The sequence below is a fragment of the Pantherophis guttatus genome, chromosome 3, assembly GCF_059756535.1.
Source record: "Pantherophis guttatus breed Tessera chromosome 3, ASM5975653v1, whole genome shotgun sequence".
NCBI lineage: Eukaryota > Metazoa > Chordata > Lepidosauria > Squamata > Colubridae > Pantherophis > Pantherophis guttatus.
Genome location: NC_142065.1, coordinates 44,322,822 through 44,345,445, shown reverse-complemented (window position 1 = coordinate 44,345,445; position 22,624 = coordinate 44,322,822). Strand labels below are relative to the sequence as shown.

Here is a 22,624-nt window from a genome sequence, read left to right as displayed (position 1 = left end):
TCTACTTATCTTACCTCTCTCAAGCAGAGTCATTTCCAGCACTCTTGGATACTACTCATATTCATATTTCTTAGATGTCCTAGGAAGCAGAATTGTAATTATCACATTGTGTGCTGTAGGGCAGAGGTTATGGGGGAGGGGTTGATAGACACCTGGATGGATAGCCTGGCATCAGAAACAGTCAGTGGCATTGTTTTTGCTTTGTGAGTTAGTTTTCTCATTCTTATGGTATCCTCCATTTTTAATCAGAATAACCTTCTAAAGAGCCAAACCCCTGTAAGGATGAGAAGGAACAGCTTTACACCACTAGCCAGTCCGGACACAGTAAAACGGCCTCGCAATTACAGTGTTGGGAGTCAACCTCTCAACCCGGCAGGATCCCTGCTGTTCCAGGAGGCTCAAGATCAACAAAAGCTTCAAGAGAGTGTTCAGGCGGTAATATCCTAAATCTCTACTCCAATTTGTACCACTGCCAAAATGAACAAGAAAAAGAAAGGCAATTAAAGAGTACCTGCAATTGTGGGCTTTCACAACATAAACCGTTTCTTATCTCTTAAACACTAAAAGTTGAAACAACTGGGCATAAATTATGCAACAAAATTAGACAATTTTCAGTCCAAATCTCTTGAAGTCTACAAAATTAAGGAAAGTTGAACTGAAGCTGCTATGATAGGCCAGGCTCCAGTAAACAACCATTTTGTTGTTTTTGTTATTACTGTTCATCATCTATCTATCTATCTATCTATCTATCTATCTATCTATCTATCTATCTATTTATCTATTATCTATCTATCTATCTATCTATCTATCTATCTATCTATCATCTATCTACCTACCCACCCACCCCATCCATCCATCCATCCATCCATCCATCCATCCATCCATCCATCCATCCATCCATCCATCCATCTATCTATCTATCTATCTATCTATCTATCTATCTATCTATCTATCTATCTATCTATCTATCTAAGACACACTGCCAAGATCCCTTTCTAGCTGCATCTGTACATCAGATGGATGTTCTTCTGAAGCCTTTTATGTGTAACTTAATAAAATGTGATTTTGTAAGAAAAGTAGACTTTTAAAGATTGGTACAAAGGAATGTATGGGGCTGATACTGTTTTTATTTGGAAAAAAAAGCTATTTTTCTTTTTTTAGCGTTTTCAGCTTGAGGATTACACTTGAGTATTACTCTTATGTAACCATTTAAGTTTGGCAATAAAAATAATAACAATAATAATTTATTATCTCTTATTTCTCCTTCATTTTTACCATCAAAAAGAAAAGGGGTGTTAAAGTGAATTTCTAGGGTGCATAGGGTTAATACATAATAGAAACGTAGACAGTATTCTACACAGTACTTATATGAAATACACTGTACGTTGCACATACAGCATTTTGCAGTCATTTGGGGGGAAGGGGTTGGTTTTCGTTCTCTTTCCATATGCTATCTTCCTTTTTTTCTTTTTCTTTTTTTGTTGCTTATTCTGACTTCCCAGAACTGAAGCTTGAGCTTCTCCTGTGCTATTTTCTTTCTTTGCAGCTTCAGATGGAAAGTCCTTACATGTGAGTATCCTTAAGAACAGCTTACATGTCTCATGTGTTTTTGATTAACAGAAATTTTCCAAGAGAAGAAGAGAACTTTAGAAGAAAAGTTTACAAAAGAGAAAGTACTGTATCAAATCATCTTAGTGAAAATTAAAATCCATTTGGGATGGGTGAAATATGGTATGGTCATAAGATTAACATTTACCTCACATGAGTAAGATTAATCAAATACAACTAAAAAGGATCAGATGTAACTATCTTTGTTGAAGTCTACTCTGAGCACAAGTATAGGCCATCTTACTGTAAATTTTCCTGGTCAGCTAATTTGAATCAGTGCAGTACTGTCTTATGTACGCATGGCTCCTGAAGAACAGCTGCTGGTTTTTAGATTCAATATGTTGGCAGGAGCCAATTAAAAACAATGAAAACAATGCAGAAATGGTTTTAAAATTAAAAATTAGAATTAAAATTAAATAGTTTTAAAATGCAATTAGAAAGTCAACTAAAATCCTACCTGTTTTTGAAATGCCACATGGGTCTTCTTAAAAAGCAACTAATATGTTAGACTTGTTATCTCAGCTGAGAATGTATTCTAATGCCCCAATGCAGTTATCCTAGAATTACAGATCTCCACTATGAGCATTTCCTTTGGATGTTTTCAAGTGCATACATGATATCTTGATAGCTTTGTCATCCTTTTAAAGAAGTGTATTTGACTTGATACAACTGATCGAATGCTTCATTTCTTTTGATATGACATACCTTTAAAATGCTAACTAGATGAGTGCACCATGTACATTGCCAGAAAATAAATGGAAGGGTTGGAAAAGTCTGTGCAGTTTATTTTTCATCCTATAATGAGAGAGGTTGTGTCAATGGTTTGTTATTCCCCTTTCTATAGGGAGAAATCAGATGCAGTCATCTGAGAACCTCTGGTCTCTATCTCGACTCCCAAGTGAGACTGACGGTGAAAGAAGCAGTTGTTCCAAACCTGTGTTCAGAGTGGCCAGTCGCTTATGCTTCATGCTTTGTTTTGCAGTGATGCTTCCCTGCACTTCCTTTTGCTGGCAAATTTGTCTTGATATGCTAGCTTTCATGTGCTGTTCCATGAAATTGTGTACATATGTGAATGTGACTTTTTTGTTGATGTTGTGTTTGCTTCCTTTGTGATGCTTTCTTTGTATATATTGCTGAAAGTAAAAACTGCCTGATAAACATCTCACAGAAATGTTTTGAGTTTTGCAGATAGATAACATGTAATTTATGGTAATCATATGATCTTTGCAAATGCAGTTCACCTTGAAATGCAGAAGTATTGTTAATAATTTATCCTTGTTGAGAAATGTATATTGACATATGGTTTGGATATTTGGTACTAGTCTCATGCTTTGCCTTACATAAAAATATTCCAAAGCTAATTTGAAAATCATTTTCCTGTACAATTTGATTTTATTATTCCCATGGAACATGTTAGTTCATATTATTTTCTTGGCAATATTTTCATAAATTTCCCTGTCCAGTGTTTACATTTTCCTATAATCAGAAACTTAACAGTTTTTTTATTTATTTAATTTAAATTTTATAAATATCACTGTTGTCAACTTGTTTATTTCCAACCTCTCAGTTTGTTGCAAAGGAGAAAGAAATGGTCTAATGAACACAAAGAGAATTAATTGAAGTACCCTACAGATATAGATTAACTATGTTGAATTAATTTTAAAAACTGTTTAATGAAGGAACTGGAAGGTAGGATAACATGCAGGGAAAAATGACAAGAGGATATTTCCCCTGAGGACAGTTGTATCAAATATGCATATATCCTATGAAAATAAATTTTAAATTAAATAATAATGTACAATGTAGCACTAGAGTCTGGAATAGAGAATAAGTTTCCCAAATAGTAGTTCACTAAATTGGAATTCTGCTATCAGGATCTTCCCTTAGAATATATAACTGAAAAAGGAACCTCCAATTAAAGGAAAATTCTTCTTTTAATAAAAGAACATCTTATTAAACCAATTAAACAGAATTTCACTACTGCAGTATATTAATATGCATTTGCTTTTCTTCAAATCACTTTTGACTGCAGAAAAAAAAACCTGATGTGGGTTATTGGGAATAGTCAAAACTGATCTTTTAACTTATTACTAACTGCTTCAGAAATCAAAAAGAGATGGAATCATTTTAATTTCATTCTGTTGGGGATATCCATCAAATTTCCTAATTGCCTTGCTCTGATGTGTATTTCAACATCATAGAAACAAATTGTGGAAAATTTTCCAAAATGAAGTTTCACTGGAACATATATGAAATATCTCTTAAAGCAGCTGTGTTATTTGCAATACTGATATTGTTACTTTCGGGGTTGGTCCCGGCTATCTCCACATGATGCTTTTTCTCCTTAGCTGCAGTTTCTGCCCTGCAGAGGCACCTAGGAGCAATTATTCAAGATTTCTGGATGATATGGTTGCTTTGGAGTTTTGAAAAGAGGTGCTTGTATGCCTGCCCACAGATCACTGATATTCTGAACAGTTACAGTATGCTTTTGTCAGCTGATTCTGCTTTTCTATAATTACAGTGCTAGCCCTGTGGTTAATGATTTGCTTCAGAAAACTGATAAAGATGGCAGCATTAACTGATTATATACTATGTCAAGAATATTAGTCTACTTTCAGGATTCTGAACAAATTCTCAAACAGGTGCCCAGGGTGCATTCTGCTATGATTGTAGAATAGACAGTGAAATTTTATTTGTATGCTAATATTAATAACATAAGTACTATGTATACAGCACTTATCTCATGAGATGTTATCGTAGGTGGCATATAACAATCAATAAAAAACAATATGTATATAAATATATAAATTCATTTAAAAATAGAAAAATCAGCATAAGAAATGGAGATGATTTGAACTAAAAATATGTACAAACCTCAAGGAGAGAGAGAGAGAGAGAGAGAGAGAGAGTAATCCACCTCAACAGTGGTGATTGTTGAATGTTGAGCTTAGATGGCTCAACAGTGGAGCCATATAACAAGTCTCTGGTTCCTTGGGATGCCCAGATATAAACAGGTCTTGAGGAAGTGGAACACAAAAAGGGATATCCAAGGAGGAGAATGTTCCATAATGCAAGTGCCAAAATATTAAATATAATGTAATGCAAGGCAACTCTTAGATACCATAAACTTCAATATCTTAAAATCTAATTCGTAATTTTGTATGCCCCAAAGTCTTAGGAATTTTGACAGCATTCTAAAGTATAATCAGATAAGATGAAAGTGATTAAAGGATTGGTTTCACTGTCATATACAATTGTTTTAGGAAAATTTTAATCTCTATCCTGAAGGTTTAGGAGGGAGATCCTGTGTTATAGAATGCTTAATTTAAAAATGGATTTGCTGAGAAATATATAAAAATGATTATCGTGCTAAACAGCTAAATGTAATAATATTGTTCACTTCAGCATGTTTTAGCCCAAGATAAATATGTCCTTTTCAACATAACTCAGTTTTGCTATCAGCTAGTTGAATCATTTTAAATCCTAATGAAAAAGAAATGAGTCAGATGGAATAGCTTTTTTAAAAAACAAAAACAAAAACAGACTAAGACCTTAAGATAGGGTTTTTTTAATTCCACCACCAATTAACAGCTGCTGTTAATTCATTCTTGTACTATAAATTTCACGTGGAAAGGAAAATAATTGCTACAATTTATACACAATGTTAAGAATGGATGCTAAAACATTGTGAATGAAATATTAGATGTTTTTCTGTGACACAATTATAGAAACAGTCTAAAAATACAGTGTGATATTTCTTGACTGTTTGATTTGATTTTTACATTTGAAAGGAGACGGTCTTTATAAGTTAAGTTAAGGGGAGATCAATCTGTCTAGAACAGCCTAAAACTTTAGCCAATCAGAGAAGATCCCAAATGCTACCAACTCTGAGTCCCCTGAGTCTCCGGAGAAGGGCGGCATATAAATCAAATAAAAAAAACAACAACCAGATTTTGTTTTTTTAAAAAAATCATATTGTCTTTCTTATCTTTCTGTCTCCCTTTCTACTTTTCTGTCCCAGTCCTCTTCTAAATAGGAAACATCCTAAACAAGACATTTAAAAAATCTATGGTGATTTCAATCTCTTATTTGAACTCCAGTAGTTCAAAAGACAGAAAAAAATAGCATTGTTTTATGACCAGGTTGAGTCACTGAATTGCTCTTTAGTATGTTTAAGTAAAATACATTGGACTTTAAGAAGTTCATTTCAGAAAACAGTTTCCTAGCATTTATAAGAACTTTGTTCTCTTTTTATCTTTTGATCTATTAAAAGTGGAATCATAAATTCCTAGGAGAGATTTTGACTCTCCTAGGAATTTATGATTCTACTTTGAATAGTTCTGTGAAATATGAACTTAGTGTTTGGAATACATGGAGAACTTAAAATTTTTAATCATGTTTCTTCATCTGTCACTTTATTAAAAATATTTCAATGGATTTCTTGGGACAAATGATTGTGATTCAAATTAGAGGGCAAGGTGTCTTGCTTATTTGGCTCTCTAATGATAGACTTGAAAAAAAAACTATAGCAAACACCTTAAAATATATATATATATATATTAATTATTTATTCACCTAGAAGCAATATGAATGTCTCTCATTTTGCCAAGGACGCATATAGGAAAATGATGAGAATCTTTGGGAGGTCTTCCACCTACATGAGTTAACTTGTAGGTCACAAAAATTTTAAGAGAAAGATTCCATGCTTACTAGAGCCATGCAAAATATTTACAAGGTGCACTTTGCAAGTGTGGGGCTGTAAATAGAGCAACCCCCCTCAAAGGATTAAGGCATCCTTTGAAAGGCTTGGCATTGTTGCTATGAAGGTTCTTTATGTGTGTCCATGCAGAGGCAACATTTCTGCTGAGACTGTCACTGGATCATAAGGTTCTTCCAAACTCAGTGCTTGAAGCATTGACGTTCTGTATCATGTTAAAGATGTGAGTGGTTATACTGCTGAAATTTTTACCTGTGAAGCATCACTTTGGTGAAGCAAAGTGGCATTCATTGTAAAATGAAATATTTGTACATACAATGCATGTTCAGACAACATAAGAATGGCCTTAAAATAGCCTTACTAAGCTTTTGAGATGATACAATGATTTGAGTATCACCTACCCCTCTGGAGGCTTTTATAGTGCTTGTCCCAAAGTTGCTTTTTCAAAAGGCCAACTGGACTTTGTTTTTCCTTGAAGACATTTCACTTCTCATCCAAGAAGCTTTTTTAGTTCTGACTGAAGTATTATCGTTACCGCTCTTTCTAAGAGTCATTGAGGCCACTTGGAGGGAGGGAAAGGAGTCCTTTTAGCAGTTCCAGGAAGGTTCCACACCTATTTGTACTATTCAGGTGACACTGAGGGCACAGATAAACCTCCAAGTCATCTCAATGACTCTCAGAAAGAGTGCTAACAACCGGATGATTGCAAGGAATATAAATCCTTCCATCCTCCACCGTTCAATCAGAACTGAAAAAGCTTCTTGGATGAGAAGCGAAATGTCTTAAAGGAAAAACAAAGTCCAGTTGCCCCTTGAAAAAGCACCTTTGGGGCAACCATGACCTTGATGACTAAGAATCTCCATAGACATTTTATACAGCTTGATTTATTATTTGGGAATCCAAATGCTAACTATAGTAATTGTAGCTAAAATGAAGCACAAGATAATTGTGAAATCCTTTGACCCAGTTTGTGTTGCGTGCCTTTATAACAATAGCCATATTTAGGCTCATGTGCAGAAGCTGCTATTTATATTACAATAGCTGTGTTTCAGTTTTCTAAATATTAATTTGCTCACAACAAGAATGTATTGTTCAGTTAATCTATGAAAGTTGTATTCTTGTGTAGTAAAATAACTGTTTCTACTGAGAATTGCTATTTTAATGGATATTACAAATCTATTAAAACTAAGCTTTGGAATTGAAGATATTTCAAATATAAAGAAAGAAGAATGTAAAGGATGCAAATTCATGGACGTCTAGAATGAATGTGCAGAATTTTTTAAAAAGTAGTCTACTTTTAATAAGCCCTTCATACATGCTTCTATTTCATATCTGAAGCCCCATTTACTCCATAAACTAAAAGAGATTTATGCAGGATTTGAAGTTAAAAGCAAAAAAAAAAAAAAGCTTATGGTCAAATGTATTTCAATTTAGAGAATTTTAGGCACAATTCAAGTATTTGTGCATTGGAAAGAATTTTACATTGCTGCGTAACTCTCTGGTAGATAATAGAGGTTTTTTTATAGCTGTTATTTTCATAAAGAAAACTAAAATATTAATATGGTAATGACATATCTTAAATATGTGTATATAAGCTGCAGATTTTCTTGTGGCCTAGGTAAATAAAATAGTTGAACTATTGTATGTATTGCGTTTCTTTAGCATCATTTAATGTCATTATGCCCAACTTGGTGACAATTCCCAGACAACCTTGGCTGAGCTTCTAAAAAGCTATGCAGGATAATACTTGGTTGGAAACAACCAGGGAAGTCTACATATATGGCTGGATTTGTCATGAAAACTTAAAGAAAAACACCCTCCCCTCAATCCTAGAAAACCTGTTTCCACTCCCTCATACAAAGTGTTGTCTGCAAGATATCATTCAGAGTTGAACCTGAATCAAAGGGAACTACTATTAAATCCAATGCATTAAAAAATAATTAATTCTTGCAGTAGTAAAAATGTAGTAGTACTTTTTGATTTCTGTACAGTTTGAAAGGACAACAGGCTGCTTTGCAAAATAGAGGTGGAGTCCATGGACACACACATTTGCAGATCCTCACATGTATATGTCCAAGCATAACTAAAGGCATTCCAGAGCCCCATACTTCAATGTCTTCTCAAGCAGCGTTTAAAAGAAAACTGCACTTATTATCCCATGCTATATATTTATAAATATATGTGTATAAGTATTGTTTGACAGTATCATTATCTGGATGAGAAGCTAGGCATAATGTTTGCTTGTTTGTTTGTTCCTCACCTTTATTTATAAATAACTCAAGGTGGCATACATGCCTAATACTCTTTTCTCCTATTTTCTCCCGGAACAAAAACCCTGTGTGGCAGGTTGGGCTGGGAGAGAATAACTGGTCCAAAGTCACCCAAAGTGTGGAACTAGAATTCCCAGTCTCCTTGTTTCTAGCCTGGTGTTTTGAGCACTAGACTAAACTTTTAGGGTTTTTCCCCCCTGAATTTACTTCTAGACCTAACCAGTTCAGATTTCTCCTTATTTAAAAAAGCCTGAAAATTAAATAACTATATTTGTGGAAATTTTGTTGAGTAATTTCATATAAAAATATTCTCAAAGGAACAATTAAAATATAAATTCTTATTTGTATCCTGAACTACAAAACAAGAACTACTAACACTGGAATTAGTTTTATGAAAACTAATCTTACATTTTATGAAAGATTTTTTAAATTTTGTTTTCAAATAGTTGTGCCATCTACACATTTCTTAACTTCAAGCCTATAAGACACACATATTAATTTAGTGAGCAGGTAATTTCTATTATAAATGCACAAAAAGAATTAATGAGCAAATCAAAGATGTCAGTCAAACATCTCTGTAAATATTAAGAATCGTATCTTAACAATATAGCATTCCTAAGTACAATGAGCCTACGTCTGTCTAGGAATCTGGCCGTATTGGGTCTTGATATACTTTGTCGTACATGATAAACAACTGTGATACACCATTAAATATTTAAAAAATAAAAAATCCAATGTTGTGATAGTGATTGGAAATCTGCATGAAGCTTAAGCATAATTATTCTGTAGAAAGAATTGAATTATTTCAGTGGCTACAGGGATTTTAGAAGAATGAATCAATCTGTCTTAAATTCAGTTGGAACAGTTCTGTTCATTCTCAAGCTAGAAAAATGGTTGTCAGGGAGGCTCCATCAAAAATTTTGTTGCCTGAAACAAAAGAATAGATTATGTCCTTTCCTTATTCAATGTACAAAACCAACTGATTACAAAATACCCTTCATGAAAACTGCAGGATTGTTCGGAGCAGAGGTCTTCAAATTTGGCAGCTTTAAGACATTGCTATGCTGGCTGGAGAATTCTGGGAGTTGAAGTCCACAAGTTTTAAAGCTGCCAAGTTTGAAGACCTCTGGTTTGGAGGCTACAAGCAAGCTATAAACTAGCTTCTGTTTTCTCTTCCACAACAACTTGTGGAAGTAGGCGCAAGAGCAGGAGATAGCAATCATGCTCTAGCTAATTAAAGGATAATCTTGGTAACTGCAAGTTGCTTTTACATGCCACTGCAGTAATAGGATCTATAAAACTGGTATATTAAAAAAATCTGTATTACACCAAGTTAGTTATAATGAACATTTTAAGGGAAACAGAAATGTTTCAAGTCCCAGATAATTACAGACCAGTCTATATTAGAATAAAATGGCATGATGGAAAAAATGTTTATAAGAGGTACAGTAAATATTCAAGGGATAGGAGAAATACATAGATAGTTAAATATATAGGGATGAAAATGTTCAGGTCCAACCTCTTTAAAAAGACAAAAAAGTTTTTAATTTTTTGAGGCCATTGTTTTAAATTTAACAATGTCACATGTAAACATTGTAAATTTACATTTTTTTAAAAATGAGGAACCTGGTTCATAATGATATTGTTTCAGATAAAAGTGTTTATTCTTTTAATTGTTATGTCTGGTTTCTCCTTTCTAGAAAAAAGCTGGCTTAGCAATGTAGAAGTATTCCATTTGTGTCATAGAAAAACTTCGTGGATGTCTCTGAAAAAAAAAATCACCTTCGACTGGAACTACTTGAATGGTTATTTAATGAAGCTGCTTCTGCTGTCTCAGGGGCTTTAAAGCATGGTGGATTGTCTCATTTTTTTGAACTTCTTTAGTGTCTCTGGAAATGGAGTACTGAACATTTTCTTCATGATATATATATATTAAATGATCAGCAATTGAACTTAGAACAAGCTTGCTTTAAAGCTCTTAAGGACTATTAATGCACTTATTGGTTGTCTTTAAGTCACATCTTTCTGGAACTTAAAAAGCATCAATATTAAAATTATAAACCAATTTCATACCTGTTTAAATGTTATGGCTACCAAATTAAAATGCTAAGAAATACCATTCTTGTAATACGTTTATAGAAAAGCCATAACATCTAAGCTACATTTAAATAGGTTGAGATTTATTGTATAGATGTGACTCATAAAAAAGTTAGAATTTTTTGCCTCTCCAAAATACATATACCAATCTGATTTTGTTTCTTTGTTCATTAAATATTGTATGTGGATTGCACTATATGACTTAACAAAGTTCTTCCTTATATAAAAATAACTGCATAAAAATCTACTTCTCAAACATGTTGTAGCTAATTCAAAAAAGACTTGAATAAATTCAAGTCTTTTAACTTGAATTTATAGTGTTATAAGTGCAGTAACAGTGATACTAGACATTATTTTACAATAAAAGATCTATTCAGAACATTTTGCTGAACAGGTAATAGCAAGAATGTCCATTTGAATCTCCTTCAATGTTTAGGAGAGTTTAGACTGCAGGAAATATGGGCGTTCTCTTTCTTTCAAGGGCATTTAATCTTGAATTCTTGTCTTCAATAGTTCTTGAGTGGCTAGCTCTCAGGTACTCATCCTCATTGTGGGATATGATAAAGATTAAGTTTTTAAATGCTGATTCCAGGGTATAAACATCTTAGCCAAAATGATAGCAATAAGGTCTCCAATAGCAAAGACAATATAAATTTGACTTTGCTATTTCCTTTCTCATTTCAGGAGAAAAGTCAAAAGTTAATAAATATTAAAAGTAGAATTATTGCTTGCTAACCAGTTTGAAACAACTATATTCCCATTTTACTAGGGATAATTTTAAGTAAATGTACCATTGATGTAAGGGTGGAAAGCAATTCTTAGTAACAATTATTCCTTTTAATGCAAGGGTCTCCAACCTATGGGCCATGGCCTACTACTGGGCCATAGTCTATTTGCAATCAGGCTGCATGAATGGTGGGCCGGTACGTAAGCACATGTGCGCACAGCTCAACTTGTGCAAGTTGAGCTGAATGTGCATGTGCATGCCCATCAGCCTCTCACTCGCACAAGTTGAACTGCATGTGTGTGCCAGCCAGCTGTTCATGTGGCCTTGATTCCCCTCTCCCCTTTCGCCAGGCCGCCAAGCCGCAAAGATTGGGGACCGCTGTTTTAATATATAATAAAAGTAGCAGAAGTATCATTTAGGCCAATCATAGGATTTTTCCAAAAGTGCCATCTACATGAACTAATTGGAACAGTTAATGCTACATAACTCCAAACAAGGATGATCTGGATTTCTAAAAAGTCAGGTAAAGATCTGCTTGCCATATTTTAAAGATTTTTAATTGCTGCTCTGTTCTTCATGATTCTTATTTTTTTGTTGAAAGAAATATTATGGCCAACATGTCTGCAGTGGAGGAGGTCAAAATCTGCAAGATGGATGCTGTGGTATCATCATCAAAGCTACATGCTTTGATCGTGGCACAGTGGTTAGCATGCAGTACTGCAGGGTAATTCTGCTGACTGCCGATTGCCAGCAGTTTGGCAGTTTGAGTCTTACCAGTTCAAGGTTGACTCAACCTTCCATCCTTCTGAAGTCGGTAAAATGAAGATCCAGATTGTTGGGGGCAATATGTTGATTCTGTAAACTGCTTAGAAAGGGCTGTAAAGCATTGTAAGCCAGTATATAAGTTTAAGTTATTAATATATTTAACTATTGTTATGTTATTTTTGTACCTATGGCAGTAAATATTGAACCTGTGCCTACCATTTTGCTGATGTTGACTTCTCCATGAACTTATATGGCAGTGGCCAAACTGGCATGACATTAAATGTCTGTTTGCTTTTGCTGTTGCAAATACCTTCAAACTTAAGTCTACAATTTACATTTTAAAAACTTATATGAAATGCTAAGATACATTTGATATCAGAGTTGACTTCTGTGCTTGATGCAAAATGATTAACAATTGATCTTGGAAAGATCTTTAAAGCATAACTTCTATCCTCCTATTTTGGTCTCTAACATTTAAAATTTGCCTTATTTCTAGTAGAAGGCATCTTGTAATTCGTATATGGTGGGCATGCAAAAGTAGCACAGAACTCATTGTGTATTTTTCTCTCTGTATCCTGAATAGAGATAGAATATCAGGTAAGTTAAAGCAGTATAACTGAAAGATTTATATAACTGGATACATATTTTCTTGCTGTTGTTCATTAAGTACAGTTTTAAAAAATAAGTTAGTGGCAGTGTTTTGAATTACTTGTGCAAATGAGATAGATGATTTCTAAGCAGAGCAAAATATGAATAAAGGGGATAAATTCCCCTCTAAAGGTGGGATGGTAATGTTGCCGTTGTCAATGGTGACTTTTCTCTTTTCTTTTAAATTTAAAAACTCTTAACTCTCAATGGAGAGATTTTTTTTCCACATTTTAAATTTTGTTTTAAAATGATTATCTCCAAATACATCTGTGGAACTTTCTTTCATCTTTATTTTCTGACAGAAAACACATAACCATAAATAAATCATGGGCCATGTGCAATCAGATGATCATTGTTAAAAGGGAGTAAATGGAGGAAGAACCCTCACCCTACCCTCCTCACTATCCTCACACTCTATCCTCACACTATCCTTACACACCCCTTCAATTTATCCAGGAAATGGTGCATTCCATGTGAAAAAGACAGGGACTAGTGACTCCTATGAATGCCAAAATTTTGATTTTATTGGCATTGGCTTATACAGGCAATTCTAGCTTTTATTCAGAAGTAAATACCCTAAACATACGATTTTAACCTTAGCATTACAATTTCACTGCAAAGGTAAAATTAGAGTAGCTCACAAAATAAAGAAATTACCATAGCATCTCATTTAGTGCACCAGTACCACACTGCGGTATTATTTTATCTAAATTCATAGTATGGGTTAATTTAAAAACATACACACATTCTGTACTTTACTAATACAGATATGCACAACAAACACAATATTTTGCACAAGTAATGAAAATGTTTCTCACATGACAAGATAATGTCAAGAGATAAATAATATATATTTTTATGCTAGGACATATTAATGTAATTTCAGCAATTTTGTCTCCTTAATTGATAATATTTCTTTCTCTGATACTAGCATCTACACTTGAAAGAAAAGTTCTGAATCTAAAGTGATCAGACCTATCAAAATTTTGAGTCACCAAGAAACTGTAATAGCCAAAATGCTTTCTAGTCAGGAAGAAATGATTTCTTTTTTAAGTGTGTATAACTTAAACTGGTGTAAGTGACATATTGTTGCCTTAACCTGAGAATGGGTTAGAAACGTATGTGAAGCATACCCATTTGTAATTAATGTCTTAAATGCAATATTGTGCTAATTGTAGTTCTTACAATGGTACTCATGCTTAGTGCCTATATAATAAATTATGATGATGCCTAATAATCAAGCAGTGTATATCTATTGCTGTGCCTCATCATTCTTTCACACAATTTACTGCTTACAAAAGCCTTTTTACTGTTCACAAAACCACCTGGAATTTCCATCTTGGGAAGGTGTGGAACCAATTTAAAAATATGGTCCTGATACCCAGTCCTTACAGGGAGTCCAGAATGATAGCATGATTGATGGTATCAAACATTGCTGAGGGATCAGAAGGGGTGCATTCCCACCATCTAGGTTGCAACAAAAATCATCAGTCAAAGATATCAGTGCTGTTTCTACCCATGATCAGGAATGAAAAAGATATACCATCATATCCCTTCTTGAGCAAGACACTGGTGCCTTTCCTTTCCTAGGCATCCAACGAAAAGTGGTGAATCAACTGCTGAAGATAAAACAAAACTTGTGGAAATTTACTTAAGTTTTTTTGAGCTGGGAGGGGGGGAGAGTGTGCATATGTCTATCCCATACCACACATGAATGTGCTGAAGTCATATTAACCAATACAGTAACAAATAAAAATGTCCTTAATTGCCTTTATAGAAGCTGACTGGTTTGCTGAAAACAAGTTCACCTATAGTTATACCATCACTAATGACTGATCAGAATTTTCTGATTTGCTGATCAGAACATTTCCCCTCAATTGTAATTGTAAGGAGAGACAGGAACTAGCATGTGATTGGCATATGAAGCTCCACTTTTTTCCTTGTGTTAGAATGGTCAATTAAGTCTTGTGTTTCAGGATTTATGCTTCTCTGCAATATAGATTCTAAATCCTGCTTAATTGTACCTGTGAGCCAAGCCAAGTCAAGCCATGACCAGAATTAAAGGTTAGCTATCTTATGATTTCTTACCCATATTGTGTGGAAGTTCCTCATGCTATCTTCTCTTAGGATGTAAGTGAAATAAAGAAGATTGTAAGATTTGAAAGATGATTATATTGTGAAAAATAGGCGGCTCGCCTATCAATGATAAGTGAGAATTTCATTGAAAATTCATTCTGTCTGTCTGTCTGTCTGTCTGTCTATCATCTCTTATCTTAATTTCTTTAAAATGGAATATTTAAAATATAGAAGCGGTTTTCATTATAGTATTAACCTCATAATTCCAATCAGTTGTTCAAAATGTTGTATTTCTTTTCAGTGAAAAATAGCTACTGGCAGAAAATACACAAATCAAACAATCGCAATATTAAGGGAATTACTGCATTTTCATTTCAAAGGAAAGTTGGCCAGATATTTTCTCATCCAAATTTAAAGAGAAAGTTGATATTTTATTCTTTATCTTCCTTATCCCTTGGGGATTTTATATTGCACAGTACTTTTATACAGAGAGGTTAATAGTTTGAGCTCCATAGCCTTATGATGTTTAGAATCATTCATCCACAAATTAAACAGGAAAACGTTTTTCCCCCCCTCTTACTGTTGGGAACTGAATTACATTTAAATCTTTGTTCTCTCTTGCCGTTTGGAATTGAATTACATTTAGATCTTTGGTACATATATGCTAATGTTAAGTTTTTCACAATTCAGTTGCAAAACTAATAATTATCTAACAAACACTCTATTCAAACTCCATTCCAATGCACAAAGGGCAAATGAAAGCATATTAATAAAAGGAAATGAGGAATTTTAGAAAAAAGAGGGAAACGATTTTTGTTACTAAAATCTGTTGTTCATTTCCCATAAGAACTCATTACCAAAAAACATGTTTCTGTTTAGAAGCTATAGCATCATTATGAACAGGCATTCGGTTGCTGGTAAAGAAAAAAAACTATTGGCATGCATTCCAATTTAATTTTTATTTTTTGTGCTTCTGAGTCAGTGTTGATAACTGCCTGGGCAAGTCCTTGCAGTTTTCTTGGCAAGACTTTGGAAGTAGTTTGTCATTGCCTCCTTCCTAGAGCTGAGACAGACTGGCCTAAGGTCATCTCATGCTCTGTGCCTAATTGGGGACGAGAGTGGGGACTAGAAGTCAGTTCTAGTCTGATACCTTAATAACTTAAACACCAAATTAGTTCTACATTCCAAATTCAAAAGTCTACTGTGTTTTGTGTTTATATTGTTGTTGTTATTTCAAGGCATATCCACACTCCTTGTTTAAATTGTTCCCGTGTGCTGGTAAATTTGACTTTAAGTCACCTTAAGGAAATGCTTACTAAATTAAGACTCTTTGGAACAAATTGCAAAGAACTCAGTCCAGAAAACAGGCTATCAGATTCACTAACTGGACAATTCTGCTGCTGTGCTCTCTCACCTACTCAACGAAGAAACTGCCAATAATTTTTCTTCCCATGGGCAGGTCTTCCTGAACATATAGACATTTAGGTGTGTGTTCTCTATGTGTGTGAAACTGTTGGGAGAGGTGAAATATCAGTTTGGAAATACTGATGAAATCTAAATATACATTTCTAGTCAATGCCACCCAGAAGACACTTGGGTTAAATTCTGACAAGACTTAATAGCTGACAGCTTTCCACTTTCAGGCTTGGATGGTATGCTCTATACTACAGCTCTTGCCTTCTGGAACAGCATTTCCACAGAGATCCGCATGGCTCCCACCCAGTGGTAGGTTCTAACCGGCTTTACTACCAGTTCTCTTCATGCATGCACTTCGCACAAGCGGGTTGGAAATCTGCCCAGCTGAGGTGTGGCAATCCACTCTGCTGCACCTATCAGCTAGGCTAAAACAGAAGAAATAAAAGGTAGAAATAACGTGGGGGTGGGTAGGAGGGCCCAGCTCCCGGACAAAGAGAACTGGTTCGGTGACGTCATATCGTCACTGCTACCAGCTCGGCCGAACCAGGCTGAACCGGGAAGAACCCACCACTGCTCCCACCGTCATGACATTCAGAAAGTCATTGAAAAGCTGGCTACTCTTGGGTAAGGATGGTCATTGAGCTGCTATGGATTGTTAGTACATAGGATTTGTCTTCTGGATATATATGATTTATATTATATATCTCTTTTTATTGTTTCTTGGTTTTTAAGTAAAACCCAACCACAACTTAATTGGAGTTGGGCAGTATTTGAATTGTTTAAACTATACACACACACACACAACCTCAACCTACAACCACAATTGAGCCCAAAATTTATGTTACTAAGCAAGCCAGTTGTTAAGTGAATTTTGCCCCATTTTACAACCTTTCTTGCCACAGTGATTAAGTGAGTCACTCAGTTGTTAAGTTAGTTATACATTTGTTAAGTGAATCTGGCTTCCCGATTAACTTTGCTTTTCAGAAAATGATCACATGACTCTGGGACACTGCAACTGTTATAAATATGAGCCAGTTGCCAAGCATCTGAATTTTGATCATATGACCTTGGGGATGCTACAACAGTTGTAAGTATGAAAAACTATCAAAAGTAGTTTTTCACACTTAACTGCAGTTATAATTTCTGCAGTTTTTCAGTGCAGTTATAATTTCAAACAAACTTAAACAAACTGTTGTGGATCAAGGACTACCTGAATATACAAAGTTAAAGCATTGAAATGCAAATGTGTGGAGGCACAAGAACTAGTTTTAAAATAAACATATTTTTCTTAGTTCTTTGTTGGCTTCTAATGTCTTTTAGAGCTACCTTTACCATGCTGCAATAGCACAATGGTAACAATACCTTGTAAATAGGAGTTCATTTCCATCATATATATTTCTAATTATTATTTTTCTTTTCTGACCTAACAACTTTTCTCTGCATTTTTCTGAAATACAACCAGCAGTATATCATTTCATTGATGTTCTGGGTTTCATTCCAGCCTGGAGTCCATGTTGCACAGAGTGATCTTGAAATAAATGAAATCAGAAGGTCAAGTGAAAAGGATTGACTGCGCTCCTCATCTTAATTTCTGTATTTTTGGGGTGACTATTAAAAGCCAAAAAGGAAACAAAAAGACCAAAGCACCCTCTCACCAGCAGTCAACACCCAGATAAACAGAGATTAACAGCAATATTAATACTAGTCCAACAATCAAGTAGCATATTATACCCAAATCAAGGTACTACCAACTCTGGCAAACAAGCTAACAATTAACAACAGTTAATCAATGAACCACTAACAACATTTCCACCAAGGGGAAAGCCATTGGTCTTGAGAGCAAACCCAATTCCCTTCTATTACTGATGATATTACCTGATTGGGTAATTAAATGTCTGCAAGAAAAATAATTAAAATCAAAGAGACCAAGGACTCGACACTTTTTACTGTATTTATTTTGTTAGAGGTATGGAATAGTTGAGATTCATATAAGAAACCTGACACTAAATTCATGAGAGCAAAAGTAGTTTTACTTATTAAATGAAACCTTGACAATAAGAATAATGAATGCTCCAAAAAAATAAAATTATGAAATTATGCATATATAGTTAGTAGCAGGATATAACACACAATTGATAGGTTTTAAGCCTTAAATTCTAGAAATTCATTCTACATCAATAAAAGCCATTAAAGCACAGCTAAAGCAACCAGTATCATAGATCAGGGTTCCCCAACATGTGGGCCCCGGCCCACTACTGAGCCGTGACCTATTCACAATCATGCTGCATGAATGGCTGGCCAATGTGTGCATGTGCGCCCTCCGCCACACTTGTGCAAGTGGTGGGCACCAGCGCTCACAGTCCCACTTGTGGAAGCAGCAGGTGCATGTGCCCACTGCTCACACAAATGAAGCTGTGCATCACACATGTGCACCTGCCCCTCACACAAAACCATCCCCTCTTCTCAACCCCTTCCCCCCCCCCCCCCACTCCAGGCCACCAACCCAGAAAGGTTGGGGAACGCTGTCATGGATGTTACATGTTCTCCTTTTTGTGACCCCTTCAGCCACTTTTTAAAACTGTTTCAAAGGAAGTTTCTTCTATTCCTGTAAGGTTGGCAAGCAGAGATAACTAGGAGAGGCAATTTCAAAGTATTTCCCTGGATGAGGCTACAAGAGTTCCTAGCTAGGCTTTCCAAATAAGTCCACACACCGTAGTGACTTCTGCCTGAGTTGTTATCAAGCATGGCTGCTGCTGGACTTTTTGACTAAAAGTCAGCGTTCTGGATTTTCATACTTTTCTTATCAGATAGCTCCACAGAAGTGTGTTTGCTCTCCATAAAAACCACCAGGTATTTTAGAAAATGACTGAAAAGTTGACATTTTGAAAGCTGACAAGAAAATAAGAGAGGAGCTTCTGTTGCAAATGAAGGTAAATATATGTCGCAGGATAATTGTTGCAGGATGCAATCTGAGTTGGTCACCAGGACCAAAAGTTTATTCTTCCAAGTTTTCAGACTCGTGCTGGAGCCCATCATCAGGGAGCTTCTGTCTCTTTCTTTGTCTTATCTACCTCTCTCCCTCTTTATCTCCATTTCTCTAATCGATGGCTCCATTTATTCTTATGGAAATTTGATAATTCACCTTTGACTGTAAAAAAGAGGCCCAATTTTCTAAATATCTTACTGTTTCCTACAACGCTTCAACATGTCAATTATTGGAAGCTACTGAAGACATACAATTCAATTGGCATCCAGGATCTGGTGTAATACAACAATACCACCATTTATATTTACTATATAAATAGTAGAGGTCACCAGAGTATAATTAGAAATTCTACCTATGCCAAAATACAGAGATTCAGTTCAACAGTGATTCAGACAGATTGCCGCTAAACTGATTTAGATATTTTGAATATGGTTGTGGCTCCATTACCTGAGCCTGTGTCATCGGCAGGAGAGGACTCCGAGAGTGAAGGAGAGGAGTTGGCAAGGCCTCCCTCTCCAGGACCCTCCTCTCTGGCAATGCCTTCGGTGTCCGCTGAAGGGCAAGAGATAGGGCCGGGGCCAAGCACGTCCATGCAGCCACAGGTGGACAGTGATGAGGGTAATGAGTCTTGGCTGGATCCTTGGCAGGGTCGCAGAGATAAGCGCGCGCAACAGAAGAAAAGGCATGCCAGAGATTAAGCTGAGCCACTGGACCACACCCCACAGGGTATAAAAGGGGGTGAGGTGGCCATTCAGACTCTGTGACGGACAAAACTAACTACTATCGAGTCACATTGCATCTTTAGAAACAACATTATCGGCCTTGGATTTATTTTACGAACTGGACAATTCTTGACTGTGTGTATTTTGTTTATTGAGTAAAGTTCTTGGGAAGCAGCTACTAGGTTGCTGCCAAGCTTCTTATCGGAAGAATTGGTTGTCTGCCAGTTTATTTAACCCCCGGCTGTCTGTTTGTATGCGTGTGTGAAACGGGGACAGAACAAATATGTAGAAAAATAGTTTTACCCAGAATGATTCATTTCAACAGTTTGAGCATCTAAACCAAATTGGATTAATCCCCCAAAAGGAATCAGTGATTCAAAGGCTATCTTTTATTTTATCTTATCTATCTCTTCCTAACTTCACAAAGAAAGGGCTATCAATCAAATCCAGAAATGTTGGTGAAAGAATTAGAGCTGCCAAAGAAATGCAAATATACAATATGACAGGCCAAAAAAAAGTAAATATCATATTTTCCCTGTGATCAATCTGTTCTTTTAGAAAAGCAATGCTTAAACATGAATCCCGCAAGGAGAATAGAAATAACAAATATGAACCAAGAAGCTGTGGTCACCAACAAAAGCAGTGAAATAAAATAAATATGCCTGTTGAATGAGAGCAATGACACTCCTTTTCTTGTCAGTTTATTGCATTTCAACCTGTCTCGGGTTACCAGAAATCTGGCAAAAGGAGCACATGTCCCTTTTTAAAATCCTCCTGTCTCCCATCTGAATTCTGAATTGACCCAGGAATCAATTTCAATCCAGTGAATCTGATCATAGTAGTCTGTAAATCACATGACTTATCATATGTTTTTATGATGACATTTGAAAAGCATGCCATTTATTTTATACCATTGCTAGTGTATGTTCTTGAAGATAAAAGATTTTAAGGGGGAACAATTTCAACAGAAAAACCAGAAGTCTTTCTGATGCTGGAAAAAGTAATTCCATATACATGTAGGCCTAAGAAATTTTTTTTTGTAATTTTTGTTGCTGATTTCAAGAAAATTAAAGTTACAATGTTCTCCTTTCTCACAGGTATCCTCCCTCCCAATTGTTCCTGTCTCCGTTTGTCTTGTTCAGAATCCAATAACCATAACCCAGGGGTGAAATGCTCCCGATTCGGACTGGATCACTCGATCCAGTAGCGATGGCAACGGGTGGTTCGGAGAACCGGTAGCAAAAATCCCTGCACCCCCCCCCCACAATGCCCAGCTGAGCCGCATGATCATCAGAGGCTTTTTTTTTTACTTTTAAAAGCATTTTTTCTATAACTTCTTCCAACGAAAAAATGCTTTTAAAAGTAAAAAAAAAAAGCCTCTGATGATCGCGCGGCTCAGCTGGGATCGTCAGAGGCTTTTCAAAGCATTTTTTTCCTGATACCTACCTGGTATCCAAAACGGGCTGCGTGGAGACTCCTGGGAGAGGAGGGGTGGCATGGGCAGGGCCAGCTGAAAATCAGCTAGTTGGTACACGCATGCGGGCTGGAGCTGAGCTAGGGCAACAGCTCACATGCCCGCAGATATGACACTGCATGCCACCTGTGGCACGCATGCCATAGGTTTGCCATCATGGCCCTAGCCTATCCCAGAAGAAGATAGGAGTGAAGGTGAGTCATTACATGATTGTACTGATAATTTGCAGTAGTGTAGAAAGGTGCTAGACTGGCTAGAAAATCTAAATATATCTGAAATATTGTAATTCTTATTTAAGAATGCAGGATTTCGGTTTTGGGGTTTGTGAACTATGTTGAAAAGAGAATCCTTGAAGGAATTTCTGGTGAAGAACTCTTTAATGAACTCTTTTAACTGTACCTGTGTAATATTTAGAAAGATCCTGTATGTTAAAGTGATTTTTTATAATGTTCAACTCAAATATATTGTAGACTACAAATATTTCTAATGTCTGTGAGTATGCCTAAAGTGAGCCGACATTATTTGGAGTAAGTAATCTCTCGGATAACTACATAGGAGTTTATAATGAGCTGTTTTTATATGCTGTATAGATATTTACAAATCCTGAATGTTACCAGAAGTACAAATGGGTTAATAGCCTCTAGAACCTAACACTTGTCTGTTAGTACACAGCACTCCACTTCTCAAAGCCAAAACTCTAAGATTGTTTCTCAAATAAAAGAAGAGTGGAAATCAGAGATCTTATATAAATCTTTCATTTGGGGAATGGAACAATAATAAATTTGAGATACACCTGAGATACTGGCTCAGTTAACTTGGGCATAGGACATTCCTAATCTTATGTGAAATAAAAGACATTTCACTTTTTTGTTTCTTTATAATTTCAATTTATATGGCTGCGACAATTCAAAAATGTCCACTGTTTATTTAGAGGTATGCACTGCGTTGTCCTTCCAAGCAATCAATTTTTTTTTCCTTTTTTAGATTAAAAAAAAAAACCTTGGATCTAATTCTCCATTTCCTGCAACTAACCAGTCACAGAAAAACAATTAGCTGATGATGGCTGCTACAAAACATTCTTTTTTGCTACAAAACATTATTCCAACAAAATATATGCT

At 35.5% G+C, this 22,624-nt stretch overlaps 1 protein-coding gene across 12 annotated transcripts in view; it reads left to right on the top strand.

Annotated features, from left to right (window-relative positions):
- Positions 1-14,069, top strand: part of PFKFB2 (6-phosphofructo-2-kinase/fructose-2,6-biphosphatase 2) — a 43,298-nt gene extending 29,229 nt beyond the window's left edge. For 3 of the 12 annotated variants that reach the window (XM_060689736.2, XM_034414350.2, XM_060689735.2), the window contains exons 15-17: positions 250-435; positions 1,547-1,569; positions 2,453-2,977. In XM_060689736.2, coding sequence (XP_060545719.1) covers positions 250-435; positions 1,547-1,569; positions 2,453-2,477 — 234 coding nt within the window. In that variant the 3' untranslated portion in view covers positions 2,478-2,977. Of the gene's footprint in view, positions 1-249; positions 436-1,546; positions 1,570-2,452; positions 2,978-10,295 lie in introns of those variants that run through there. The other 9 variants (XM_087889391.1, XM_087889390.1, XM_034414354.2 and 6 more) reach the window with 6 other exon arrangements.
- The last annotated feature ends 8,555 nt before the right edge of the window (positions 14,070-22,624 follow it).